Raw genomic sequence first — 27,548 nt, forward strand, 5'->3', positions numbered from 1 at the left:
ACATTACTTTTCCGCGCTTCATTTGAGACTGCAATCGGGCAAGCCAGCGGATTCTATTTACAAGCTACTCTTGATCAGAAACAAACAAATGGCGCTAATCGGTGGTTCGCTGGTGCGTTTAAATTCTTTTATCAACTGTTTTGCTTAACAACTCTAAAGATGGGTTTTACCTTTTTTAAATGGGAAAAAGAGAATAGCGTGAGTGCTGTAAATGAAAGGCAAGTCGTTGGCGCCGTGCAGTTAAAAGAAGGGACAACAGTTCACTTGTCAACTGGCCGGTAGAAGGGTCGAGCGGCAATTTATAAAGCTTCGATTTTGAAAGTTTGTGGTGAGTAAAAATTGCGATATTCGGTAGAATCGAATCGGTCACTTGCATGTCACATTTTCTAAAGCGTACGCTTTATAATGAAACAAATACATCAGTAAGCTAAAGGTTTCAGATTATTTTAGTCAGATTATTTTAGCCAGCGAAAAAAGACTAACAGCTGCTTAGTCTGCAGTTTAGGATAACTTCATTACAATTTATTGTTACAGTTACAAGAAGATTTTCATTCAAATATTAATCACTTAATTGTAATTAAGCCCTTCACTCCCAGAGTGTGAAGTCAAAATTGAGTAGAAATCTTTGAATTTAATTTTGCAGAATCAACAAAAGTAAACAGTATAACATGAAAATGCTGCTTGACAGCTTACATTTGAATTTTAACACACAAGAGTTTAATGCAAAGAAGTTACAACCGCATAAAATTAAATGAAACCCTGACTCGGTGAGGAAAGAGTTAAATACTATTTGTATTATCATTCCAAATTAAATGATTAATTTAAAGACTATTTTTGGACTGATAGTATTTATTGCAATAAACATAGTTTAGAAAAAACCAGGAAGATTTATTACTCGACGTTTCGGGGTCATCGGTCGTCAGCTAATCATGTCGTCAGTCGTCAGCTAATCATGTTAAACAACAACTGAACAGTCTAAGCTCGAAGTTAAGTGTGACTGTCCAACCAGTGTTCGTTAGCCCTAAGCTCGATCAACAGCTTAAGCAACACGAAATTAAGCCCCCTATTGTTAACCAACAATGTGTCGTTTATGAATTTAAATGTAACCTGTGTGATGCAGGGTATGTGGGCTATACTCGTGGTCACTTACACGAGCGCGTAGAAGGGCACACAAGGAAATCATCTTCTATCTACAAACACTACCACCTCCAGCACAATAGTGAAATGCCTGAACGCTTGATCGAGCAATTCAACGTCATCACGAAATGTAACGGCAAATTTGATTGCCTTGTTAATGAAATGTTGTATATTCGCATGCGTAAGCCAACACTGAACGTGCAAACGGATTCCATCCGCGCCAAGGTGTTTGTTTAAGCCGTTCAGTCTAATTTATGCTATTCTTGTACCTTTCCTTATTTGCATGTTTTTAAACTAGTCTCTTGATAATGGAGTCACGATGACCCCGAAACGTCGAGTAATAAATCTTTCCTGGTTTTTTCTATGCCTTTGCTTTAGCAAATCCCTGCTGATCAAACATAGTTTATGATTCATTAGGAGTATTTGAGGATAATTTTTATTAAATTTTCAAGAAAAGTAAAAGAAATCCAATTTCATCCTAATATTACTACATGTAAAGTAATTTACGTGTAAACCTAAATTAAGCACATAAATAAATTTCATTGACTGTTTGAATTTTTTAGTCAGGAGTTGATGCACGTATTTATTTTTTAGTAGTTGCCCCGAAGTTTTCCTCAACTTCCTAATAATTCTTAAATATTCCCGGAATTTCCGGCAAGTTTTTAGATTTACAGTCTTTCAGGGAAGTGATTAGTGCTCTGAGTTGGAAATCCTAGGAATTTCTAAGAATTCCAAGTCCTGTTGGCTATAAACATGGAATTTTGGGGAATTTCTTGGTTTTTAGAACTAGAGTTGTTGCAGTTAGGAATTGAATTCCTGTTTGAACTTACCATGAACATTCACACCTCTTATTTTGAGTAATTTCTAGGAATTACTAAATACAGCATTTGTACTGAGCAAATGTCACCTGTACTCCAAGAACCACAAAGAACTCTTAATAATTAACACTTCTAGAAGAATATATTTTTTGTTTTTTGTTTTTCAAAAATTACAACAACAACTCTCTTCTAACTGTCCCGGATGTTGCCAGGTAACTAGTCACATGTTTCCATTACGTTCACGCGCTAACAAACTTCTCCCCCAAAGAGAAGTGTTGTCCGTGACACTTGCACCTAAATAGGCATACGCAAAAAGCACAGATGAATAGGTTTCACATCCGTAAAGGGGAGTGCTACTGAAGGTTACACACATCTTGTAAAATAATAGGATCCTGAGGTGGAGGAGGAGGCAGGGGTGGATACTGCAGGTATGCTCCCGGGTAGCCAAAGATTACTGGATACTGGGACAAAGGTGACTACGGGGGTAGCTGAAACTGTTTTACAGTTGGCAAACCTGTTCTCCACTGAAGATTCGGAGTACCATGCTGGGGTAATTGAGTTCCAGAAAAACTGGCGGCGGCTATGTCGTGTACAGCAGCTTGGGTCTCATACGTGGGATTGCCAAGTGTGTTGTATGTCAGAACTGTTGGTGGATGTCTCTGTCACTGAAGCCTAGGTTCCAGTTCTGGACTGTCTGGTGGGCTGTTGTTATCCTGGACTAGGGGATCTTGGCCCTTTCCATTCTCTAAGCCGCTTTCTTCTGTCTCTTCCAAAACAGTTCGATTGCTGATTACTTTCCCTCGATGGGCGTGGTCCGATATTGCATCCTCCAACTGTGTCGGCGTAGGCTGTATCTCTTTAACTGATGATTTAGCGAGCTCCTCAGTAACCGCCTCTTCTATGAACTGCCCGGTGTAAGGGTTCCCTGGGGTGATTGTATATTCATCATTACTACAGGTGCCATCTTCCAATTCTTTGGCCTGTGGTACGGGTATCTGATAAGCAGTGCTACGCTTATCTTTCTCGGTCCTTCCTTCTCTCCTCTGACTAACTCTGTTTGGGATGTTAATGGGAAGATTATTGCATGGCAATAGCAAATTCCTATGTAGGATTCTGTTCGTCCCGAGGCCAGTCTCAGGCTTGACTTCATACACAGGGCTATCTTCTCCCTTGCGGCTAACAACTTTGTGAATCTGATCCTCCCAATGCGAGCGCAGTTTCCCCGGTCCATCCCGTTCTCTTAGACTGCGTACAAGAACTCTATCACCAGGCAGCAATATCGAACTTCGTACAAAACAGTCATAACGTTGTTTGGCACGTGTGCCTGCTTCACTGGACTTCTTGCCTGCCAATTTGTAGGCCTCTGTCATGGCTGTGCGCCACTCTTCGACATATTGTGGATGATTCACGTGGTTGGTTTCATCTTCAGCTCCAAACATTAAGTCTACCGGCAAACGGGGATGGCAGCTGACAATACCACAGACAAAAGAGCTTACTATTTTAGGGGTAACATTTCAGGAAGACAGTAGGTTCATAACACATATTCGGGAAAAACTAATCAAAGCAAACAAGTGCCTGTTCATTTTAAGATCTTTAAGGAAAGAAGGGTACAATCAGGCCGAAATAGACCATCTGTTTCTAAATCTGGTTCTACCAAATATATTATACGGGCTGTCCGTATTTGGCGCTGTAAATTCCGAATTAACAACAATCCAATGTTTCTTAGATCGATGTTATAAGCGCAAGTATACATCCGACCACATTAATGTTTATGAATTGTTAGTTCAACAGGACACACGTATCTTCAAGAATGTTTTTAATAATACAATACACCCTTTAAGAGCTATAATGCCAAAAAAGAAATCAACCAAGTACAATCTGAGGAAAGAGACAAGTCACCATCCTAAAATAAACACTGATAGGTTCAAAAACACGTTTGTTAATCGCTTAATTTTTAAACATAATCTAGTCTTATAATTTTTATCTTGATTTTCTCTGTAATTTATATATATACCTTCTTTTAATGTTGTAACATAGGATATGTGATTATTTATCTTATGACTTAATAAAGATTCAATTCAATTCAAGCTGAAGAGAAGGAAGAACGGTGAGTAGCCAGTTGATTCGTGTTTCGTGCAGTTATAAGCGTGTACCACATGGTTCAAGTGTTCTGCCCAATGTGATTTCTGGGTCTCTGGCAAGGTACAGAGCATTCCCAAGAGTGTCCAGTTGAAGCGCTCAATTTGACCGTTCCCCTGGGGATGAAAGGGGGTAGTGCGAGAATGTTCCACACCGCACAGCTTCTAGAGCTCTCGATGAACGTTATATTCAAATTCTCCTCCTTGATCATGGTGAATTCTGAACGCAAAACCAAACCGGAGAATAAAATCATTGTAGAGTTTCTGGGCAACTGTCTTAGCTGACCTGTTTCTCGTGGCGTAAGCCTGGGCGTAGCGTGTAAAATGGTCTATCACAACGAAAATATATTCGTACCCTCCTCTACTCTTCTCCAAATGAAGGAAGTCAATGGTGACCAGCTCAAAAGGCGAGGTAGTCACAATGGGATTTAGTGGGGCTCTAGTCTTAAGCGAGGGGGCTTTTTGTTTAAGGCATTGACAGACATGTCCAATATAGTATTCAATATCTCGCTGCATGTGGGGCCAATAGAACCGCTCTCTAGCGAGGTCTAGCGTGCAGTCCACCCCAAGATGACCCATGTTTTCGTGGAGTTCCTTGAGAATGCGTGAACGAAGCTGTCTGGGTACAATAACTTGAGTCCTAGTTCCTTTACGGCGCCTAAGTATGCCATCCTCATCAAGGGATAGTTTATCCCATTCATGCAGGAGGAGTTGCGTCTCAGGCAACTCACGTTTTCTCTCAGCTGTTGGTGGTCATTGGCCACGCTTGATTAAATCCCTCACTTGACAAACAACCTGGTCAGTGGTTTGTGTGTGCTTGAGGTCTATTCTTGGTCCTGTTAATTTTTCACTTCTAAATGGGTCAGTCGTTAAGACAGTGTGGTCTCCTGTAAGGGCAGACACCCAGTTCACTTGTCCTTGGTCTTGAGATTTTGCCGAAACGGCAACAGCCTGAAGGACCTCCTGTGGTACTATTTCTGGGTAAGCTGTGTCCTCAGAATGAATTCAAGATAAAGCGTCGGCATCAATGTTGGCTTTTCCTGGGCCATAGTGTATGGTAGAATTGAAATCAGCAAACTCTCCAATCCAGTGCAAACCGGTGACATTCAGTTTTGCAGAGGATAAGACATAGGTGAGTGGATTGTTATCGGTGAACACTTTAAAACTTGGTGCGTAGTAGAGATGGAGGACAAGCATTCTGTATGGAGGACAAACAGTTTGTGAAAGTCAGGATACGCCATTACCGGAGCACTTGTGATTGAGTCGATAAGAGTCTGCAAGGTAGATTGATTAATGTCAGTCCAATCCGCCGAGTGTTTGCCGGTAATTGGCCATTGTTACTGCAGTCCTTCCCAGATTTGTCCAGCTGAACTTGCTGTGGAGAACGACTAGGTGTCTTCACCAGATCATAGATCGGCTTGGCGATTCTAGAAAAGTCTTTAACATATCGCCGGTAATAGTTCAGGAAACCCATAAGTCTGCGCACTTCACTAACTGTCTTTGGAGGCGAGTTTCTGAGTGCAAGGACAGGCTTAATACTGCATGGATCTAGCTTGTAGCCCTCTTCTGACACAATTCGTCTGAGGAATGTCACCTCTCTCTTAAACAATTTACATTTTCGAGGTCTCAGTTTGACCCCCTATACTTTTAGTCATCGATATTAGTTTGACCCCCTTTTCTTTTAGTCATCGAAGAACCTTGCGTGTGTTTTCGATGTGATCTTCAAAGGTGGCACTGAATATGATAATATCACCCAGGTAGGGTACACACACAGTGTCTCTCAAGTCTCCCAAACAATTCTCCATAAAGCGTTGGAACGCTCCAGGCACGCAGGAAAGACCAAATGGTATCCGGACCCACTCATACAAACCCAGTGGGGTAATGAAAGCCGTCAAAGGCTGACTATTTGGACTCATAAGCCCTTGATGGTAAGCTTTTCCCTGGTCAAGAACAGAGAACCATGAGTTGCCACTGAGGTTATCCGGCATCTCTTGTATTCAGGGTATCGGGTGGCGGTCAGGTCAAGTCTTCTTGTTTAGTGCTCTGAAATCCACGTACAGCCGTAAGCTTTGGTCCTTTTTTCTCACACACATGACCGAAGAGCTGTATGAGGATGACGATTTCTTTATAAAATTACGGTTTAACAAATCTTCAATGTAGGCCTTGACCTCTGGGTAGAGTGGTTTAGGTACTGCTACATAGTTCTTCTGTACAGGTGTCTGGTCCTCTAGATCTAGGTCAAGTTCAAGGTCAGGGATGCATCCAACATCACTATCATCTTTAGCAAAAGAATCAGCCTCCTCCGTGAGCAACTTTACAGCCATCTCTTTCTGACCTGGTGTCAGACCCTCCAGGTCTGTGTCCTGGATATGCGATGGAATCCCCATCGGAATCCCCCCTAATCTTTCATCAACTGTTTGGGCTGGCTCTGTACTCCCTGATAACTATACCCCCTTCGTTTGGGTGTTGCTGGCACTACTATCAGGCTCTTTTGCCTTCACTTCAACTGGTGTCACCGCCTGGACAAGTTAGAGTCGGCCAAGTAGGGTCCGTCCCCGAAGTAAAATCTCATGGCTGGTGTTGTTGGTGATGTCAATGTCCACTTGACTTGATTTTCCTTTCTTTACAGTCAGCAGGGTCTCGGAGACCTCCAAACCATTCGGCCATGGATGGGTCTCATCAGGTTCAAACAGCACTGGCGTAGGTCTTCCCACTGGTCCCGTGTTTGCTCTGCAGGTGACTTTTTTACTCTGCTTTGGTGGTATAGAAGTGTCACGCTTACTAGTTCGAACGAAGCAAAGTTCCTCCTGATTAAGATTCTTGATAAAATTCACAAACACCAGAGCTGTCTGGCTGTCAAGGTCAGCGAAGCTGGAGATGACAGCTTGGGACAAAACCACCTCCCCATTGCTATCTCTAATAATTTCTTCTACAACATTAAACCCAATCAACGGTGAGTCCAAATGTTGTTCCGTAACTAGAAATGGAACTTTCAAATCATGTTTGTAAGACGGCAGTCTGAAGTTTAGTTCCACCCATCCAACGAATGACATCTCGCCACCGTTAGCAGCAGTCAAGTTCAGTTCAATGTTCAGTAATTCCGAAATATCTTTAACAGCAACACCAGGCAAATTCCTCCTCAGGAAGTCGTTGGTTATTATCGAAACCTGGGCCCCAGTGTCCCACAGTACATCTACTGAATAACCACTGATTCCTTTTTTAACAGCGCATCTTTTCCCCACTAATCCTACCACTCTGGCATGCTGTCGTGGTGTCAGATAACTAACATCCCCAGCTTGGGTTCTTTGGCTGGTAACCACCTTTATGGTCTCTGTAAGGGGATCAGCCCCAGTTTGGTTCTGCCACCTGACCGCTTTGGGCAGTAACTCTACCTTTGAGGGCGTTAATTTCTGATTTCATCTGCCGGATTTCATAAAGAATCTGTTGGCTCTCGTCTGAACGTGGGTTCCTGGCTCTCTGTTCTCCTCCCTTCCTGGGGACTTCGCAAGCGTTTACTTTGGCCCTTTTTTGGTGTTCAGTGGCCAATTTTGGGGTTCTTGCTGTGAAGCTAGTTCATTAACTTGTTTCATAAGTTCTTCATCAGTTAGCCCTGGGGTATGAAGGGTGGTTCTTAAGTTGGATGCTAAAATATCATCACGTAGACCAGTTTTGAAGGATTTTACAAATCTCTTCTGGATCAGGGAGAGGCCATAGTTAAACTCACAATCCGATTCCTGACTGGCAAAATTTACCTTGTTACGCAGGTCCAAAGCACGGAGTAGGAATTGCTGCGGTCACTCATTGCTTTGTTGGCATACGGTTGCAAGCTTTTGATACACCTCAGATGCAGCTTTCTCCCGGTAGTGGAGACGGAGAATTCTCCTTAATTTTGAGAGGGAGAGGTCACTTAAGGTTTCCACATAACTTCTAAGACTACTATGGGGCGATATTGCACAAATCACGGCATCCACAATTTCACTTTCTTTAAAACCACGTTTAAGACCAGAGTCTATTTGATGCATTAAGGACATAAAGGTCAATTTTTCTGTCTGTCCTGCTTTGCCAATCTTTCCCGAAAGTTTATATTCTCTGCGGAGTAGCGAGGAGACCGCTTTTGTTTTCGCCATTTGAGCCAGAATATCCTCTGCCCCTTGTTCGACTTGTTCTTTGTTGAACTTTCCCTGGGCGCCCGTTTGTTCGCTCTTTACTCCAGCAGCTACTTTTGCCCCTGTCTCCTCAGTTTGTTCGAGAGGAGGTACAGTTCCTTGAACTTAAGCGAGTAATTGTTCCAGACATGTGCGTGCGACCTTTTCATCGCTTTCCATTTTAATGTCAACTTCTCTCCTGATAATTTTATTCCTCTGCAGTTTAGTTTTCCCTGTTACATCGCCCTCGATTCCTCATAGATCTATCATTTCAGCTAGGCTGCCCTCATCTTGATCAAACAGTAGCGCTTCTACTTGCAATTGCAATTGCTCCCTATTATTGAAACACCGTACAATGCAGCGAGCTCCAAATTACAAACGTGTAGTAGTTCAAAGTGTAGATATTCAAATCGAACGAGTCAGACTATCTGTCTCATCGACTCCACAGTGGAATTATCTCATCTGCCACTAGAATTCAACTGATGCACTCTTACCGTTGGAGTCTGACTGTTAACTCCTTTCACAATTCCACGAGATCGTCTCAGCTCGCTCGCCTGTCACTCGCCTGAATTCTCCGCTCCAAATCCAAGTATTCTGCTTTAAGTAAATCCAAGAGTTATTCTCCAAACTTGTGATCCCCAGTCGGTCCCACCAGGGGTGCTAAATTGTTACCCGTACTCCAAGAACCACAAAGAACTCTTAACAACTAATGCTTCTAGAAGAATATATTTCTTGTTTTTTGTTTTTCAAAAATTACAACAACAACTCTCTTCTAACTGTCCCGGATGTTGCCACGTAACGAGTCACACGTTTCCATTACAGTTACGCTATAATACAAATTCCATGTGGATGTGCTCAAATGTGCATTACAATAAGAGTTAAGAACTAACCTAAATCAATTTCTTAGAAATTCGTAAGAAAAAATTCCTGGGCTGTGCTCTACTTTGTTTCAGTACTTGATTGCATTCAAGGGTAATCTTGATTTGTCATGTCATTGAGACACCTTAAAAATATACAAAATGGAAATAGTTTTTTAAAAGACATTTGTACGTATTCAGATATCAAGTTTAAATTGTGCAGAAAAGAAAGCATATATTTTAAAAAAAATTAAATCTCATCTCGATCCGAGTGTAACAGAAAGAATTTTTATGACAAACTTATGCAAAAAAACTATTTATGCTACTTAAAGTTATAAGTAATTGAAATATTTATTTAATCAATAGATTTGGGAAGATGGTAAAATTTGAGCTTAGTTGCGAAACAGTAAAGAAAATTTGATAGTACGGTATCAAAATAATAGTGTCTAATTTCCTAGACACGAAGAAAATTTCTGCAGTTGATAAGCTTCTCTAAACAGGTGGAAGCTGTTCAAAAGAAGTTTCACAATGCTTGTATAGAGGTTTTTGAAGAGATCACAAGAATGAAAATGTTACCATTTTTAATGCTGTGCTAGCAATATTTTCGGCACAAAAACGTGGGGATGTGAGCTGTGTCCCCCCAAAGTTTTGTTTGAAGGAGCCCCTGCTCTGCTGCCTATGGTTTTAGTAACCTCCCTGACTCAATGGTGTGTTAGTCTTACATAGAATTGTTACAAAATGGAAGGAGAGCCTTGAATAAAGACCATTATGTATTACCTCAGTTTCACAATTAGAATAATTTAGGTTCTATTTCTCATGACCTTTACTCAAAAATCTTTTCTTGGCAAATCTAATAATAAAAAAAAACCAAACCCAGCTTATGAAATTATACTTTCCTAATCCTTCCAGCTTGACAAAAAGTTTTGGTTTCTTAGAAGACAGAGTACAATAGCATAGTAATGTTCCTGATCCAAGGTGCCAACAAATGAACATCATGAAGACAACATCATTCAGTTTTGCCTGTAATGTTTGACATCATCCAGTTTCTTGCATAAACCATCTTATCTGCAAAAACTGATTTGAGTAAATTAATTATTTCCTATCATTCTTTGAGAATAGACTCCTACCAAGATGTGGTTATTGGAGCGTTTTTCCTTAGAGTGTTGTAAGGTATAGGTATTTGAGAGTTCTTTTTATTTGTTTTATTTACCATTTTTCATTTTGATCTTAGGATGGCTCGTTGCTGGCTGCCACTCAACAGGCCAACCATCCTGATGAATTGTGTGAGTCTGATTCACTGAAAATCAGTATCCTTTGATAGGCAAACATTGAAGAAGTGGCAAAATTTTATCGTTGCATGTTTGTTGGTCTTTCTTTTAATGTTATCCAAATATTCATTCTCCAACATCAGAACCATGTGTGAAGAAAATTGCGGTGAAAGAAATAGTTGTGTAGTTCCCGATGGCTGAAACTCAATGATTGCAAAGGCGTCGTAGAAATTGGACAATTTGGGTCAGTCTTTTCGGTCACCTGTTTGCCATTAATTACTTCCTTTTTTGTGGGTTTTTTACGAGTGAACATTGGTCGCACGCTATATATGTGCCGTTGGATAATTAACCCATTCTTTCATTTCATTTTAACAGATTTTAAAAGCTAAATGTGATTAAAATTTTTCATGAGCTCTTATACGTTTTAAGAACTGGGTCTCGGCTTGTAGCTGAATGTTTTGTGTTTATGTTTGAAGACGATCGTATTAAGTTTAAGAGTGAAAAGTTTAGGGTCTCGGCTTATAGCCAGGCTCGGCTTACAGCCAATAAAATAGGGTATCTGCATATTTTATTTGTACATATAATCACATGATTTCAAGTGCAATTTGGATAAATAACCATGAGGAATATATTCAAGGACTAACAAAATTGCATGAGCCCATAGGGCAAGTGCAATTTGTGGTCTTTGAAAAAATTTACCAGTGCTTATTTATTCCAAATTGGTCGAGAAAAATCATGTGATTATGTATTATTAATAAACCTGAAAAAATACAACATAGCTTATTGTAATTATGCAGAAGAAAAGTGTGCACATTATGTGCAAAAATAATTTATTCAAACCCAGCAAGTGACATTGAGCATTCGGTCAAAACAACCGCATACGATCAAAACAATAAGACAAAATGAAATTTTTACATCTGTAAGGCACAAAAAAGCACAGAGTCCAGCCAGACAGTTCAAGGAATTGTTCAGTGGGTTTGGTAATTCTGAGTTTCTTTGATTATTGACCACTATCAGAATGTCTGGTTTGTTACCCTCTTTGCCCTTAATTAACCCCCTTCTCTTCGGCACTGAATTAACTCTCTTCTATGCTAAATTACCTGAAAACTGCATTTATCTTAACCAATCAGAACTGAGTAACTTTTTCATGTATATTATTAATCAAGTAACAAATTTTGTTATACCATATAAACCATGTAAGTGGACAAACTCCAACTAACTTCTACTTTCAACACACTACTGCGAAAACTTCAAAACTAGTTTCGTCTATGACCTCGTCAGTTGATGACAAACAAAAACTAAAAATTTGAAAATTTTTTGAAAAAATGCGCACGTCGTGTAGTAACACACGAAAAGTAGCTGCTCGGAACCAGGTCTCTAGAACTGTCACATTGCCATAACTGCCCTAGGGACGTTGACATAATTCCACTCGCTTTTAAAATTGATTAACTTTCCCTCTTCGACCTTATTTATCAGTACAGATTCTGTTATCTGCCTCAACATTGCATCGTCACGAAAAACCCCCATTACATTCATTACAAAGCCCACTTCATTTCCATCATACTTTTCACAACAATGTCTCCACAGAACAGAGCTCTCTTCTCGCCGTTCTAAAGGGTGGAAGTGTTCTCTACCACGAGTATACGCACTTCTGGACGTCTCTCCTACATATTTTGATTTACAAGCACAGCAAACAAACTCATATGTAACACCCGTACTTCCGCATGATCCCTTTCCGTCAGTCCGGCAGAGAAGGCATCTTGGCTTCGATAAGTATAATTTCACAACAAAATTTTGTTATGATCGAGGCCTTTTTCCCTAACGTCTTTAAACCACAGACATTAAGTAGTATCTGGCAAATCAAGCTCACCCTGTTGTCTCCTCTGTGTGATCCTATCGACAATACAGACACCACTCACATCACAGAGCGTCTCAGTAGGTCGGTAATCGATTCAAAATAGTATAATTATCACTGATGCGGACAATATCCTGTGGTCATTCTCAGGGTTCTCTCTATTCCCTCAAGGAGTGTGAGAAAATACCCTGGAAACTAGGTTTGCTAGATCCAGGACTGTTAAGATATCAGGAAATTGTGACTAACCACACGCTTACCACTTGTGTAGTTTTTTCCTTGTTCTTTGCAATACTTGTGGATGTGAGTATTCAAAAAATTATTTCAACAGCCACCAAAGACAGAAATTTTCTTCATCTATGCGGTTATCTGGCATAGCATTTCACTGTTCATTATGATGGTCTCTGTAGCTACTTTGGTTTACACGAATTCTTTTTTTTTGTGTTTTGAATTACAGGGTCAGAATAAAAGAATTAAGTCAGAGCAACTACCACAAGAAGAGAAGAAGTTAAGCAAGTAAATAAAGAAAAGAGGGCTACCAAGGTGATAGTGGTCATTTTATTAGCGTCGTTTCTAACCTACCTGACGACAATAATGGCTGGGGTTGTTATCCTAACATCCAGCTGGAAAGAACCTGGTGCAGCAGCAGTGAATGTTCTTATGGTAGGCTGTGCACTGTGTGTAGTTTTGTTAGCTTCCCTTGTCAACCCTGTTATTTACTGCTGGTGAAGTAGGAAGCTTTGAAGTGTTTTCCTGGAAATTTTCCATTGCAGGACACCAGGAGCTGGTGACTAGAATGAACGAAATATAGTGGCTCCGACAACCTTCGCTGATATTTGCCCTAGTGCTTAATTTTTGAGCAAGCGTCAGAAACACAGTCTGTGTCAGGATGTTATTAGAACAGGTTATGGGGATATCGATAATCACTACTGAAAATATATATTCTGCATTATAAACAATTAATTTTCAAACAATCCATTTCACATTTTCAATTTGCCATGTCATTTTCCCTTTTCCCATCTCAGTTTCTTATTTCCCATTTCCCATTCTCCATTCCTCATTTTAGTAACATCCTATCATCACTTCTGAAGCTTTGAAAAGTTACAATTCATAATTGTTAGGGTTTGGCAGTCTTCTCTAATGAGGAAAAGGGAATTGAAGGAGAGATGTACTCAAGGGCCAGGTTGTTCAAAGGTGGGATAAGATAACCCACAGTTAATGTGAAAATTGATTTCAAATCTGAAAGCTTTAAAAGAAAATTCAGTTTAATTCCATTTGTCTACAATTTTATGATTGAATGCTCTAAAAAGAATTGGGAAAATTATGACAAAACAGCTTTTGAACAGAGAAATATAGAAACCTGAATTAAAATTGAACCCTGGTTGGGGCTAATCTATGTGTACTTTTCATCTTGACTAAGAAAAAGTATGTGTCAAATTGCAATACTCAACCACGGATTGAGATTCCTAAGTAACTTAGGAGATGGTTTTGTAAATGTGCAAAATATTTGATGATGGATGTCACCATTTAGAATATTGCTTGGCAGTGTAACCTCTCGCTTATGAGGTTGTAATGGTTGACACAAATTGGAAACTCTTCCACTGTCCTTATAACTTTAAAGTCATGAAGGCACTAAACCTTGCAAAATTGAAGGAACGCAAATTTCTGTAGCAATTTTTGTTAGTGTCTTTTGATTTCCCATTTCTTGTGACCATTAATTAAGAATTAGAATTAGAACTCTTCGGCCAGGCAAAGCTCATCATGCCACTAAGAGGAGCTTGACAGGGATTATTAGCGAAAAACATTGATAAAAAAAGCAGAGAATCTTTAAGAGACCTGGCTCTGGTTGTTCAAAGAGCGTATAACAGTATCCAACAGATAAATCGCTATCCAGCGGATAAGTGTTGCCAAAACGTACTGTGCTATCCACCGGATAGAGATTTATCCACTGTATAGTGTTATCCATGCTTTGAACAACCGGGGCCTGATGTATTGATTTAAACTTTCCCCATGTACAGAATTAAAATCTCCATGACATCTCTGGTTTCACATGGTGAAAAAAACAAAAGAAAGTATGTGAATTTAAGAATTTTCAGGAACAAAAATAAATAACAACACATTTTCAAAATTAGTTATTCTTTAATTTTCTATTGGTTTGACAACGAAGTAAATAGTAAATAAGTTTATTTGAATATCAAACAATAATAAAAAATTCCTTGTAATCATCCTTCCTTGCAGTTTTCAGACAAAGATTCCATATTGTGTTTCAATTTACCTCTAAGTGCGAGCTCCTAGGTAAGATTCACTTTTTACTTTTAACTATCAGTACTGCATCATGTAAGAAAATTACTTAAAAAATCATGGAGGTTACAAGCTACATACTTAAAGTACTGTTAAGAATTTTTTTTTTTTCATAAAAGCAAACTACACTTAGTGATTAGATTTATTGACTTCATCTGAGAATTAGAAAATACTAAATTATTGTTAGAAGATGGCCTTTTGCTCATTTGTTGGCCTCTGGATGACAATTATACATTTTCAAGTGTCAATTTTTTTGAAACCACTACCACTAATAACAATAATACAAGTGATCATCCTATGTACAAAAGGGTACATATTAGCAAACAAAATAATAAAAAGACATCTAAAAAGAAGAAAAACTTTATATGTGCACGATCCTTTGCAGTAAAGCACTATTATATATATGTATTTCATATATATTTGTATTTTGATTTATCATCTACGGGTTTATGTCGAATTAATTTAATGGCCTGCTCCCAGTTGGCTTGTTAGCTCAATTGGTAGAGCGCTGCACTAGTATCGCAGAGGTCAGTGGTTCGAATCCCTTACAGGCCTGAATTTTTTTCAGGTCTGATTTTCACTATTGCTTAAATAGTGCTTTACTGCGAAGGATCGTGCACATATACGTTTCATAACCGCAGTTCATATATATTTGTTGTAAGAAAAACTTTGTTAAGACACGTCTCCTACACCATCTTTCATTTAGCAAAGAATTGATACTACAAAGTACCAGTATATATATAGACAAGCTATAAAGACAAAAACAGACATAAACAATGTGAAATTAATACGACCCATCTCTGTGTGATCTTTTGTTTCATTATAATTGCATACATCTGCTTTTATTCCAATTTCCTTCGAAAAACATTATACGAAAGGAGGTTTTAATCAATTTATATTTTCCACTTCATTAATTTTGTTTATAGAAGAGACAAGAAAATGAAACGCAAACTGGTTCAGAAAATCCTATCAATAGCTAGAAATATTGTAACCACATTGTATCCAAGTTTATTTTCAGATTTGAAGCTTAGGTATATTTAAGCCATGACCAAGATGACACAAGCCATGTTGAAACATGTCTTTGAAAAGTTTTTTTTTGTGTGTGTGTATTTCAAATGTTGTAGATTTCTCAATCTTTTGCAAAGTAATGTACAAACATAAATAATTCAATGCATAATCTTTTCTTCAAATACATTAATTGCTATTAATGATATATTAATTTTGTTCCCCAGCCTATTCCAGACCAAAATGCATCACAAAGCTATAGCTAGTCAGCCATTTCTAAGATTCTTAAAGCTTTGTTTTACATTGAGGTCAATTATGGAGATTTCAATGAGAAAATAGTTCTTTATGATCACATCCAAATGGAACTGAACTTGATATTTTAAGAAACCTTTAACATTAGCCTCTCTTTTTAAAAGGGCTATTACAGCATAGAAGTGGCACACACGATCATGTGTTTGTTTTTCACAATGTTGGCATAAATAAGCAAAAGCAAAAAAAAAAAAAAAAATTAAACCTACATCTGAAGAGATCCATCACGTCTTGTTAGCATCTTGACCCTTATTTCCCAGAAGTGATAAACATGTATCTTCTCCCTTAACTATTCACACATTATCCAGCAAACAGGTAATGAGAATACCTTAACTTATCAGGTAGAGGTTATCTTGATTAAACTCCAAATTCCTGTAACAAATTAAGAAGGAAATGTATCGCAGCTAGAGGGGAGAATTAACGATCAGATCTCTCAGGAGTTACAAGGAACACATGTCTAAAACATTGTGCCCTTATCAAAAACAATATGCACTAAAAACATTTACCAGATGAGGGTAATTTTTTACCCGAATTGACCAATCAGAGTCCTTTGTTTGTTTCAGTTTTCCGCCGGGTAAAGTTTATCCTAGTGGGGTAAACTTACCATTAGCAATTCGCTCGTTAGAGCCCTTCTATGGGCTGTATCGACGCAAAATAATTACATTCTTTCGATTGTGCCTTCTCAGAATCGAATTTCGCGATTTGGAGTTGAAAAAGGTGCAAAACCGATCAGCTTATATCTAGGATGGCGCGCTTTCGGATTTGTCGGGATTCGAAAATTGACACTCCTTTGTTTGCAAAGTCATGTGTGTTTTACCTTTATGATAAATTATTGTTGACATGAAGGTGTTTTATTGACAGGTTTTAGGTGACAAGTTTATACAATAGCAAATCAAGCGTGTAATATAATCCTTCAGCAATCCTAGCGCGCGTCTTCTTGACGTTAGCGACCTTGTGAGCATCGAACTTACACCCTGGCGATCGATCATCGGGACGCCACGACAATGACCTCCTTTTCTTCACGTTCTTAAAGAAAATCGATAAAACAGTCAACATTTTGAATTGTAATGTACGATGCACAGCGTTTCACTCGCAGAAAACGTGACACATACTAACTATGGACACATGACATTTGTAATCTGTGAACATCTTAGTGCCACGTCACGCACCAAAGAAACCATGTGTGTTTAGCCATTTCTTCATTCTTGAGAAACTACTCAAATATTGCAGAGAGTGGGGTCACATTTTACTTCTGATGTAGTCGCAAAACCCTTCGATGTATGCGTGATGGAAACTACTTTTTTAAAATCTTTATTTCCAGATTTTCCGAAGAGTGTTTCTTGCGAATTCGAGAGCGTACTTATCGAACTAAGTAATCGTAGTTATCGAACTAAGTAATCGTAGTTATCGAACTAAGTAATCGTACTTATCGAACTAAGTAATCTACGCTCACGTATCAAAGTATCCGGCGTGTAATCTAATTAAAGCGTTCTATCCGGCGACTTTAGCAGCGTAACTTGGAAGATCACGATGGATCCTCGAGCCTCCACAAAAATTTCCTTTCCAAAATTCCTTTTCTTTACGAAATCGATAGAATAATCAACAAGTTGAACTGTAATGTAAGGTGCGGAGCATTTCGCTCGCAGAAGACGTGACACATGTAATGTGTAAACATCTTGCTGTCTCGTCACGCTGCAAAGAAAACATCCGCGTTAAAGTTATGACTCCTAGAGGACAAGAGATTTTTATGTGTTTGGGTGCTCTATTATGCGAACAATTTTTGCCGATTCGTGAGTGGAGTTGCCAAGATATCGTCATGGAAATATTTTTTTCTCAGTAAATTCAGCAGCAGTGAAGTGTTAGTAAAAAATGGTGCCATTTGGAGTAAACGTTCTTTTCTTAACTCAAGAAAAAAATTTGGGGGAGCTCTGTTGTTGTTTCACAAAAGCCCTTTAAAACTGAACAAGTTGGAAAAATCGTAATTCTCTTTTAAAACCCCACACCAACCCGTATTATACCGTTAATTTCAAGTCGTTTTATCAGTACTTCCTTCAAGCTCTGACGCCGGCACCCACTTTGACATTGAAACTACCAGTTATTCTATTATTTCGACTATTGCAGTAAATGGTTTGAACCCGGGGGTAACATGTGAAGGTGTAGTCTGATCGTCCGGGTGAGTGTAGTCCTGAGAAGGACTGTTGTCGGTGGTAGTGACTGACGTTTCAACAACCTGTGCGGAAGTCATCATCAGAGTCAAGTGAATGATTGTTGTCAGTAGAATGTTCTTATTCCAGTTCGTGTAAAATGATCGGTTGGTTTTGCCGTAATGTTATTGGCTGTAAGACTCAAGTGACGTAAGTCGGTCGTGATTGATCTGTTTCGATCTGTCGGTAAGGTTAGGTCGTTCTTTTTCGGTCGTTTGTGATGTTTGTGTCGTGAATGGTTCGTTTGTATGGAGCGGGTAGTTGTTGACATCTGTTTAGGGGAGTCTGTTCTAAGTTAGTAAACCAGCTTTCCAGAGTCAGTCGTTGAAAATAGTCAGCGCTGTAGGTTAGGCATTGCGCAGAGTCCCGGTCAATGTTGTGGTTGGTAAGTTGATGGTGTTCAGCAATGTGACTGCTGACATCACCTTTCCTCGTCGCCCGTCTGTGTTTGGTCAGTCTTGTTGTGAGGTTTCTGCCAGTCTCACCGATGTAGGAGGCTTGGCAGTCGGGACAATTGATCTAACAAATTGTTCCCTGTCTGTTCCTCGGTTCGTCTTTGTCTTTAACGTTGGTTAGTAACTGACGTAGTGTGGTGATGGGTTTGTGGGCGACGCGGATATTGAAGGGTAGTAAGATGCGCGAGATGTTTTCAGACATGCCTTTTATGTACGGTATGGTTGCTGTAGTGGTAGGGGTTGCGGTGTCGTTTGTTTCGGTAGTGGTAGTGGGTCGGTGAGTGTTTCGTCGGATGAAGTCGTTGTTGTAGTTGTTCTTCGTAAAAACACGGTGAAGGTATTTGTTCTCGTCGGATAAGCTGTCTGTCGAGTCGCATACTAGTTGTACGCGTCGTGTTAGAGTTCTGATAGTTGTGGCTTTGTGTGATGTAGGGTTGTAGGATGACTCGTCTAGTAATCTGTCGGTGTGTGTCGGTTTCCTGTAAACTGTTGTCCGTAATGAGTTGTCGTTGTGGCTTACCAGGCAGTCTAGAAAAGGAAGTTTGCCATTTTCTTCGACTTCTCTGGTAAACTGTATGTCAGTGTTTTGTTCATTAAGGTGGCGGTGGAATGCGTCAATTTCGTCGTGTCGAACGGCGGTGAAGGTGTCGTCAACGTAACGTAACCAAAGCGGTATCGTTTGTCGGCAAGTCGAAAGGGCGCGTTCCTTGATGTTCTGCATCACAATTTCGGTGTCAAGTGGGTCAGTTGGTATCAGCTGTTTCAGTTGGTCGTGTACTTGTTGTAGTTTGTTTCTGTGGCGTTTGAGTCTTCTGTGGCAATCATTTATCCGCTACCGACAGACGACATTATGGACTTGCTTAACATTTGCCCAACGTCTACTTACTTTCAGTACAACGGTAAACACTACAAACAGTTACACGGCACTGCCATGGGGTCTCCAGTTTCTGTTGTTATAGCAGAATCCAATCCTTCATGAATTTTCATTTATTGACTTCAGGTATAGATATGAGTATGAGCAGTTATAGATATAGGTATGAGCAGTTATGTCAATTTAAGTAAAATTATCTGCATAGTGGTCAAAATTCACTCTCCTTGCAACTTTAAAATTGTAGCTTCAAGCAGAATTAAAATTAGTTTTTTTCTAGTTTTAAAACTTCATCAAATGCCCAAGGATTCAATTTATGTCTGTGGATATTTCTACAATAATTTACAAAGGTACCGTAGTTTAGAGTGGGTTTTAGTATAAATAGTTTAAAGATTAATTTTAATTTTGTCAGAAAACAAAACACGAAAACAATAAAAAGAGGTTTTATTGATCTCTTGGGTTAGGGTTAACAGATCAGATTACATGGAAAAGTCAACTGAAAAAAGTATTAACCAAGATTAAATAAAAAGGTAGAAAGTGAGGTGACATTCACCATTGGATTAAATATATTCACAAGCTGAAACTACAAAATTCTACATATTTTTAAAATTCTTTTCATTTATAAATCTTTCTAATGAATCTTTTTACAATTTATTACCATAATTTACTAATCTTTTAAAACTGACATTCCTGAGTTTTACCAACAAAGTATTTTGCTCTCAAATAATTAGTTATTATAACAATTAAAGAAGGCACAGACAAACAAAAAAATAAGAGAATCTTTGGTCTTGTTAGACTGAATTTTATGGGATAGGTCATCTGTCCTTGGCAGTGCATGTTCTTAGCAGTGTTCTCCTTTTTGCGTGATAACGGGTAAACTTTACTGCTTGTTATACCTCATATTAACCCCTGAAATTGCTCAGAATTCTTGAAATTCAGCAGGTAAAAGGATTGCTCTACAGGTTGAAGCTTCCTTTTAACAGTCATGCTTAGAATAAGGGACATAACTGCTAAAGAGTAATAGAAAGTTTTATCACTTTTAGAGGCGCCATTCAGTTGTTCTCTTCCTCTTGAAAAATGTTTGTTTCAGAGAAAGACTTCACCAAGGTTACTAATCGACCATCCCTTCCAAACATGTCAATAAAGCTGCCTATAAAGTCGCGTGACTTTTCTTCCCACTTTTGAAGCACCTCCTGAGACTTGTCTGTAAGCTTTCCTTTGATTTCATCCATTTTTTGCCTGACCTGAACTTCTTTTTCCTGCAGGTAAAGTACAAGATCTTATTAAGTAATTGTCTTCTCTGAGTACTATACATTTTTTTTTGTCAATTACGAGGCTGCAAATAACGAACAAGCAGTCGCCGGTCACGTTGTCTGGTCAAACATGCTTTTGCTCGGACACTACCTTTTTTTGGCCGGACAAATTTTAATAGTCGAAATTCTCGCGATAGTGAACCAAGATTGCACAGTAATCACAACTAAAAAAAAACTGAATCCAAGTCGGTCTGGCAAGAAAAATTACAAGTTAATAATTTTACTACTCTTGTTTTCAGTACAACTCAGAGCCCTATTTTTGAAGTTACAGTTGTGAATTTTTCTTAGAGTTTAAGAGTGGTCAGATTCTCCAGGTTTAGAGCCGTTTGCTCGCTTTTTGCACTTTGCAACAAATGCTACTTGGAGTATTCTGGATGCAGCAAGATTATTCTTCGTGAGGGCGCTTTCCTATCATTCAGTCAGTCAAACAATCAATCACTTTATTTAAGAGTAAATTATGGTATCTAGCCAAAGGTAAAACCCTCTACTGACTGGGAACACTTAAATAAAGTAGATAAAATAACGGAAGACATGATGATTTGCGGTCGCGACAGGACCTGATGACATTGTGGAAATTTGCGACTGCTGGGAATGTCTCGACCACTAATATGTCTACTTTTATAATCTTTTTGTTTTCTTTCAGAAACATGACTGTTGTCCCTTGTGATTATCAAACAGTTAAAAATTAAAATTTCTTTGAACGAGTCGGTAGATGACCGGACAAGATGTCCGGCCACCCAAGGCTTTGTCCGGACAGTACCCAATTTTGACCGGACATGGTTCGTTGACCGGCCGTTATTTGCAGCCCTGCAATTACAAAAGAGAATTTAGTGTTTCATCACAATACCTCCCTTTACCTGATACAGTTGGCTTTTCTCGCAACCCGTTTGTAAGACAATGTATAGATATTGCAGAGAGAAGTTACATGTTTATCTTTTAAGGTAAAGAGTTGAGAGTTAACTGATCACAGAACACCCAAAACTTATAAATTTTTCAGGTTTTTTGATGTGAGGCTTATCACAGTAGGGGAGATGGGGAATATTAAAAACTCTTTTATGGAATGCAGGCCAGTACTTTTCCTCTGGTCATCAAAAAAGCTGACCCTTTAACTTCCATAAGTGATGAACATGTATCTTCTCCTTATCATTTCCATACATTATCCAGCGAACAGGTAATGAGAGTAATCAAACTCAGCAGGTAAAAGTTGTTATTCTGATCTAACATTAAAATCTCACAACTAATTTATAAGGAAATGTGTGGCAGCAAGAGGGGACAATTCAAAGTAAGATAAGATCTTGGCAGTCTAAGGGTTAATGAGTACTTTGTGCTACCTTGCAAAATGAATAACAATACTAGAGTTTTGTTCCAGGACAGGGGTGGAGAAGCCAAGGAAGGCTTTTCAGAAAGGGAGGCCTGGTTACAAAGTGAGAAAACTCTCAACTGAGGCTGACCACCCATTTTATAGCATACTGACACCACTTAAATTTTCAGGCTTAGCCTACAAAGAAATGGATGTTTCTTGTTGAAAAAAGTCACTCTCAGATTAATTTAAATTTTATTTTCAATTTCAAGAAAATGTGAAATTATAGTGTGATCGTCAGGGTGAGTGTAGTCCTGAGAAGGACTGTTGTCAGTGGTGCTGACTGACGGACGTTTCGACAACCTCTGTGGAAGTCATCATGAGAGTAAAGTAAATAGTGGTTGTCAGTAGAATGTTCTTAGTCCAGTTTGTGTAAAATGATTGGTCAGTTTTGCCGTGATGTTATTGGCTGCAAGACTCAAGTGGCGTAAGTCGGTCGTGATTGGTCTGTTTCAATCTGTAAGTAAAGTTAGGTTTGTAAAGTAAGTCTGTTCTAAGTTGGGAAACGAGCTTTCCAGAGTCAGTCGATGAAAGTACTTAGTGCTGTAGGTTAAGCATTGCGCAGTCCCAGTCAATATTGTGGTTTGTAAGTCGATGATGTTCAGCAATGTGATTGTTAACATCACCTTTCCTCGTCGCCTGTCTGTGTTCAGTTAGTCTTGTTGCGAGGTTTCTGCTACTCTCTCTGATGTAGGAGGCTTGGCAATTGGAGCAATTGATCTTAAATCGCTCCCAGTCTGTTCCTTGGTTTGTCCTTGTCTTTAATGTTGGTTAGTAACTGATGTAGAGTGCTGATGGATTTGTGGGCAACGCGGATATTGAAGGGTTATAAGATGTGCGAGATGTTCACAGACATGCCTTTTATGCATGGTATGGTTGCTGTAGTCGTAGGAGTTGCGGTGTCGTTTGTTTTGGTAGTAGTAGTAGGTCGGTGAGTGTTTCATCAGATGAAGTCATCATTGTAGTTCTTTGAAGAAACACAGTAAAGGTATTTGTTCTCATCGGATAAGCTGTCTGTTGAGTCCTCTTTACTAATAATTTACATAAATTATTAGTAAAGAGAATTATTTAGATCTTGAGAGTGAAAGGGTAAAAAAAAAAAAAAGAATGGTTTGCCTAAGTCTAAGAGCCTAACATATTTCCTTGTAAGTAAATTACCAAAAATTGGTGTTAGCTAAGAATAACAACCCACACCTGATTAGTTTGAATATTCTCATTACTTGTTTGCTGGATGATGTATGGATATTATAAGGAGAAGTTACATATTAATCACTTCTGGGTGTTTAAAGGTTAGTTATCTAACTCTCTCTTGTTCTGACTTCCTTGTTTTCTCTCTTTTGAACATACAGCGTAACAGGTTTTTACATCCAAAATGAACTAATTTAAAACATAGTTAACTATGTTTAAAAGTAGATACTTCACCTGATGTAAATTTTTGCAGATTCAATCCAGACTTTTCCATATAAGTAGACAGTACCTAAGAGAATGACTAAATTGTGACTAACTGAAAACAGCTTGGAGTACACTAGATGAAATTGAACCCTTTGCTTTCTGTTTACCTGGCAGTTTATACAGCTGTTTCCACCAAAGTTGTCCAGAGAAAGCGTGAAAGCGTACGCGACAATGCCGAAAGGTAGTCTGGGAAACATCCAATAAATCTCACTAAAAGCTCAGAACAATGCCTCGACCGTACAGCGAAGACTTGAGATGGCGGGCAATATGGATGAAAGAGTGTTTAGGATACCGGCAGCGTTGACGAGGTAGCGGCTGCTTTGTACATGTCGCCGAAAACCATTCTTCGCTACGTAACAAAATGCTTAAATTCTGGTGAAGTCAAAGCACAGACTTTGGGACGACCGTGAAATAGTTTTCTTCTGCATCCGCACATGGAGTTTGTAATAATGGAAGCGGTACTTGACCACCCGGAAAAAACCCTCTCAGAAATTGCACAGAATATCTACGAACAGAAAGGGTTAGAACGTGCTCTTTCGGGCATATTGCTGTATTTGAAACGGAACCGTTTCAGCCGAAAAAGGGTTTGTCAAATATTTCTTGTCAGTGTTGCTTTTGATTTTTCCTTCCTTATGTAAATTTAAGAAAAAAACGTTTGATTATTATTAATATTGTCATAATCACGCATTTTAAAGCTGAAAACAATTGCCCTTCAAAGATCTGAAGCAGACAGAGTACTTTTTAGGTCTGACGTTTGTCTCCTGGATCCCGAGATGTTGATGTTCTTGGATGAAAGCGGATTTGTATGTGTTTGTTTGTTGTCTAACACAACATTTCGTTCTCTGTTTTGCTATTATTTAGCCCTAATCGTTTAGTGGTCTCACTTTGTTTTTGTGTTTTTTTTATTTTAATTTTATCAGGACAAAAGACTTAGGGCCTGTTTACATGAGTGAGGGTGCCCCTACATAGTAGGGTTACCCTAGCTAGTAGGGTGACCCTTCTCTTTTGTAATTATACTGCGTGTTTACATGTGAGGTAGGATGACCCTAGGGGTAGGGTGACCCTACTGTGTAGGGACGAGTTTTGCCGCCAGTAGCCCATGTAAACGCAAAACCTAGGGCTATCCCTAGGGGTAGAGCTATGTCCAGTCATACCGCTGACACACAGCGCAGGCATCTCAACGAAACAAAATGGCGGACAGTGGAACAGCATCCACAGCTAGTGTTAGCTACAAAACAGGTGAAATGTTATATTGGGCTGAAATGTGCTGGCTAGCCAGTTGTAAACGCTGTCTTTCAGCCATTAGAGATATCAACAACAAAGCACAAAATTGAAAAGAAGGAACTAAAGAAGCGAGTGCCGTAAGAATCGAATTAACCGCCGAAACTTTATCTCCCGCCGTCATTTTGGTTGTTTTCCTTGCTGGGTGACCTGGCTATAGTGTCAGCCCTCGCCCCTTGGGTTTCAAATTACCATGTAAACGCTCGGTATCTTCAACCCTACCAAGTAGGGTAACCCTATCCCCTAGGGGCACCCTCTTCCCATGTAAAGAGGGCCTTAAACGTACAAATGGTTATAGCCCGATAGGTAAAAGAGCTGAGGTGAAACGTATGGCGCAGAACTGGGGACCGCGCATAACCGCCATTCCTATTATTTGTACAGAAGGTATGATTGATCTTGGCCTTTATCACGGGAACGTCAATGGAGCAACATTTGAAGGCTTTGTGGATGAAAAGCTATGCACCAACTTGCTTCCATTTGATGGAATCAACCCGCGATCAGTGGCCATAATGGGTACGTGAGAATCTTTGGCAACATTAAGATTTTGATTGAACTGTAAAATAACTGTTTCCACCCTTATCCAAATTCTCTGTTAAAAACATCACTATAAATAGCCCACCCCCATAAATTAATTTCTTCCCTTCTTATTTGTCTTTTAGATAATGCGGCTATCCACCACACGCAAGCAGCGATTGACGCAATTAATGCAACGGGAGCGATTGCTCTTCTTCTTCCTCCCTACAGTCCTGATTTCATGCCGTGTGAGGAACTTTTTGCACAACAGCTGGCTCAGGGAAAACGATGTAGCCTGGCAATTTTGCATGGATCCAGAACTTATCGTTGAAGAAGCGTTTCTTCAAGTCACAGATGAAGAAATCAAAAACTATATTCGACAAGCAGAGTATTTGTAATGACTTTTTTTTACAACAGTTGCTATTCACGTAAATTATGAATTTGTCTTCAATGATGAAGAGCTTGTCCTTCTGTGAGGCAAACTCGTTTTCGTCAAGAACACCATCGTCTTTCAAACTCTTGAGGTCCTTGAACTGCTGAAGGATGGCACTACGGATACGTGTCTAAACCAAAAATGAATTAGCTGATTAATTAAAACTGATTACATGCAGGCACAAAAAAATCCATCTGTTGGATAAATGTTAAGATGCCTACCTTTTTTTCAATGTCCGTAGAATTCCCGGTGACTTCATTGCTGGATGGTTGGGTGTGTTTGACCGAACCTCTTGCCTTCCCAGTAAAGAATGGGACGTCCGGAGGGTTGTCTTCGTCGTCGTGGGTTCCGTTTACCTGAAACAAAAAACAACACTAATACCTGCATTTTAATTGCCGCGCTAATGAGCTCCGAGTGTTATGAGCAGCAGTCAATAAATTGAGGTTTGCTTCAAAAGTCGTAAGATAGTAATTACAGTAGGTATCAAGCAATGTTTTCGGAAAATCAGAGATAAGTTATACGGAGGGAAAGATGTGTAATTACTTTTTATCATATCATATTTGCTTCCCGATTGTCAAACGCTTTGTTTCACCGCACGATAATGCGTGCGTTACTCCACGTGCAGCTCGTGCTATTTTTATGCGTTCGTCCAAAATTTATATGAATAGCTGTCACATTTCTTCAACTCCTACTTTAAAGTTAATATTTCAACAACGTTACAAAATTAAATGGTGTATTCTAATTGGAAGTGATCCGCGGGAAATTTAATTTTCCTCACCATCATTCGTGCCCAGCATCGTAAATTGAATTCTAGAAGCTTCTGTTTTTTTTCGCAGTCTCAATAAGCAAGCGTCATGGCTACTCTCTCTTTTTTCGTCACCATCTTCTTCGCTTTCACCCAGCGCAATATTGCAGTTGGGTTTAGCTAATATTACAAAATGATAACGACAGTCAAAAAAAAAAAAGAAAACCCTGAATGTTTAGCTTCAAGTGCGGCAAAACGTGGCTTGTTTTATAGAATTTGTAAAAAAATACCTTTCCTCTTGAAGGGTCTTTATGTGGGTGCACCCACAAGGTTACGATGCCGTTCTTTACCAAGGATAACGCCTTGGCAAGCTGGATCTCTGATAATATGGAGTACTTCTTCTTTCCGTCGGTGTAGTACCCAATTTGGAATGTTGTCTCGGACGCGGGAGCGATTTCCTTCGTGCAGTTCTCGAGGAGGTATTGCTTTAAATTGAACACATTTTCACATTAAGGAACGCCCTTTACTAAATAGGTGTCGCACCTACTCTTGATTGTTTCTTTTAACACACGGAGACAGATATTCATAGTTCCACCTTCCATTGCGCTGAAATCTCGTGAACTTGAGGATAAAACAGTGATACAACCCATAATGCCTTTAGGTTTGTCGCGTAAGCTTTAACACTTTCATTGGACAACCTTTCTCGAAACAGCTGTATCTATCTTCATAAACATCAAACCAGTAAAACTTGATTAAAAATGAGATAAAGTACATGTCTGATTTTGTAAGATTTGTACATGTCATGTTTTGTAAGATTGTACATGTCTGATTTTGTAAGAGTATGGGGGTAAATCATGGCAGAATGGAACTCCTCCATAGTGGAAGTTTGTTAAAAATTAGTGTTCTTCTAGATTTTACACTTACCGTCAACTTCCTGAAGTGGGAGAGAAAAGGACTCAGCACTGACATCTGACAGAACCTAGAGTTAAAACAAAAGTAAATAATCAAATCTAGTGAAGCAATGGAACAAACTTTTTTGGGCTCTACAGCCTGATAAAGCTGTTGGGAGAACATAAGGAAAGCTCTACTCGTGT

At 39.2% G+C, this 27,548-nt stretch overlaps 1 protein-coding gene and 1 long non-coding RNA gene across 3 annotated transcripts; one reads left to right on the plus strand and one right to left on the minus strand.

The window, feature by feature from the left end:
- Positions 1 to 25,276, plus strand: LOC148726101 (uncharacterized). The gene is made up of 9 exons (XR_015989253.1): positions 1 to 328; positions 10,327 to 10,402; positions 12,202 to 12,302; positions 12,673 to 12,878; positions 13,337 to 13,409; positions 14,454 to 14,510; positions 23,597 to 24,066; positions 24,178 to 24,285; positions 25,145 to 25,276. It is a non-coding gene; the product is annotated as an uncharacterized LOC148726101 (long non-coding RNA).
- On the minus strand, positions 25,040 to 27,197 carry LOC148726102 (uncharacterized). 2 transcript variants are annotated; one of them, XM_088726664.1, is made up of 4 exons: positions 27,153 to 27,197; positions 26,745 to 26,939; positions 25,931 to 26,065; positions 25,040 to 25,839 (listed from the first exon to the last, which is right to left on the minus strand). In XM_088726664.1, exons 1-4 carry the CDS (start codon positions 27,186 to 27,188, stop codon positions 25,516 to 25,518), a joined length of 690 nt encoding a protein of 229 aa, XP_088582790.1. In that variant the 5' UTR covers positions 27,189 to 27,197; the 3' UTR covers positions 25,040 to 25,515. The 2 variants fall into 2 exon arrangements, with proteins under 2 accessions (XP_088582790.1, XP_088582791.1); XM_088726665.1 differs by lacking the exons at positions 26,745 to 26,939; positions 27,153 to 27,197 and adding an exon at positions 26,488 to 26,634.
- Positions 27,198 to 27,548: the final 351 nt, after the last annotated feature.

This window comes from Stylophora pistillata, chromosome 7 (assembly GCF_964205215.1).
Source record: "Stylophora pistillata chromosome 7, jaStyPist1.2, whole genome shotgun sequence".
Taxonomy (NCBI): domain Eukaryota; kingdom Metazoa; phylum Cnidaria; class Anthozoa; order Scleractinia; family Pocilloporidae; genus Stylophora; species Stylophora pistillata.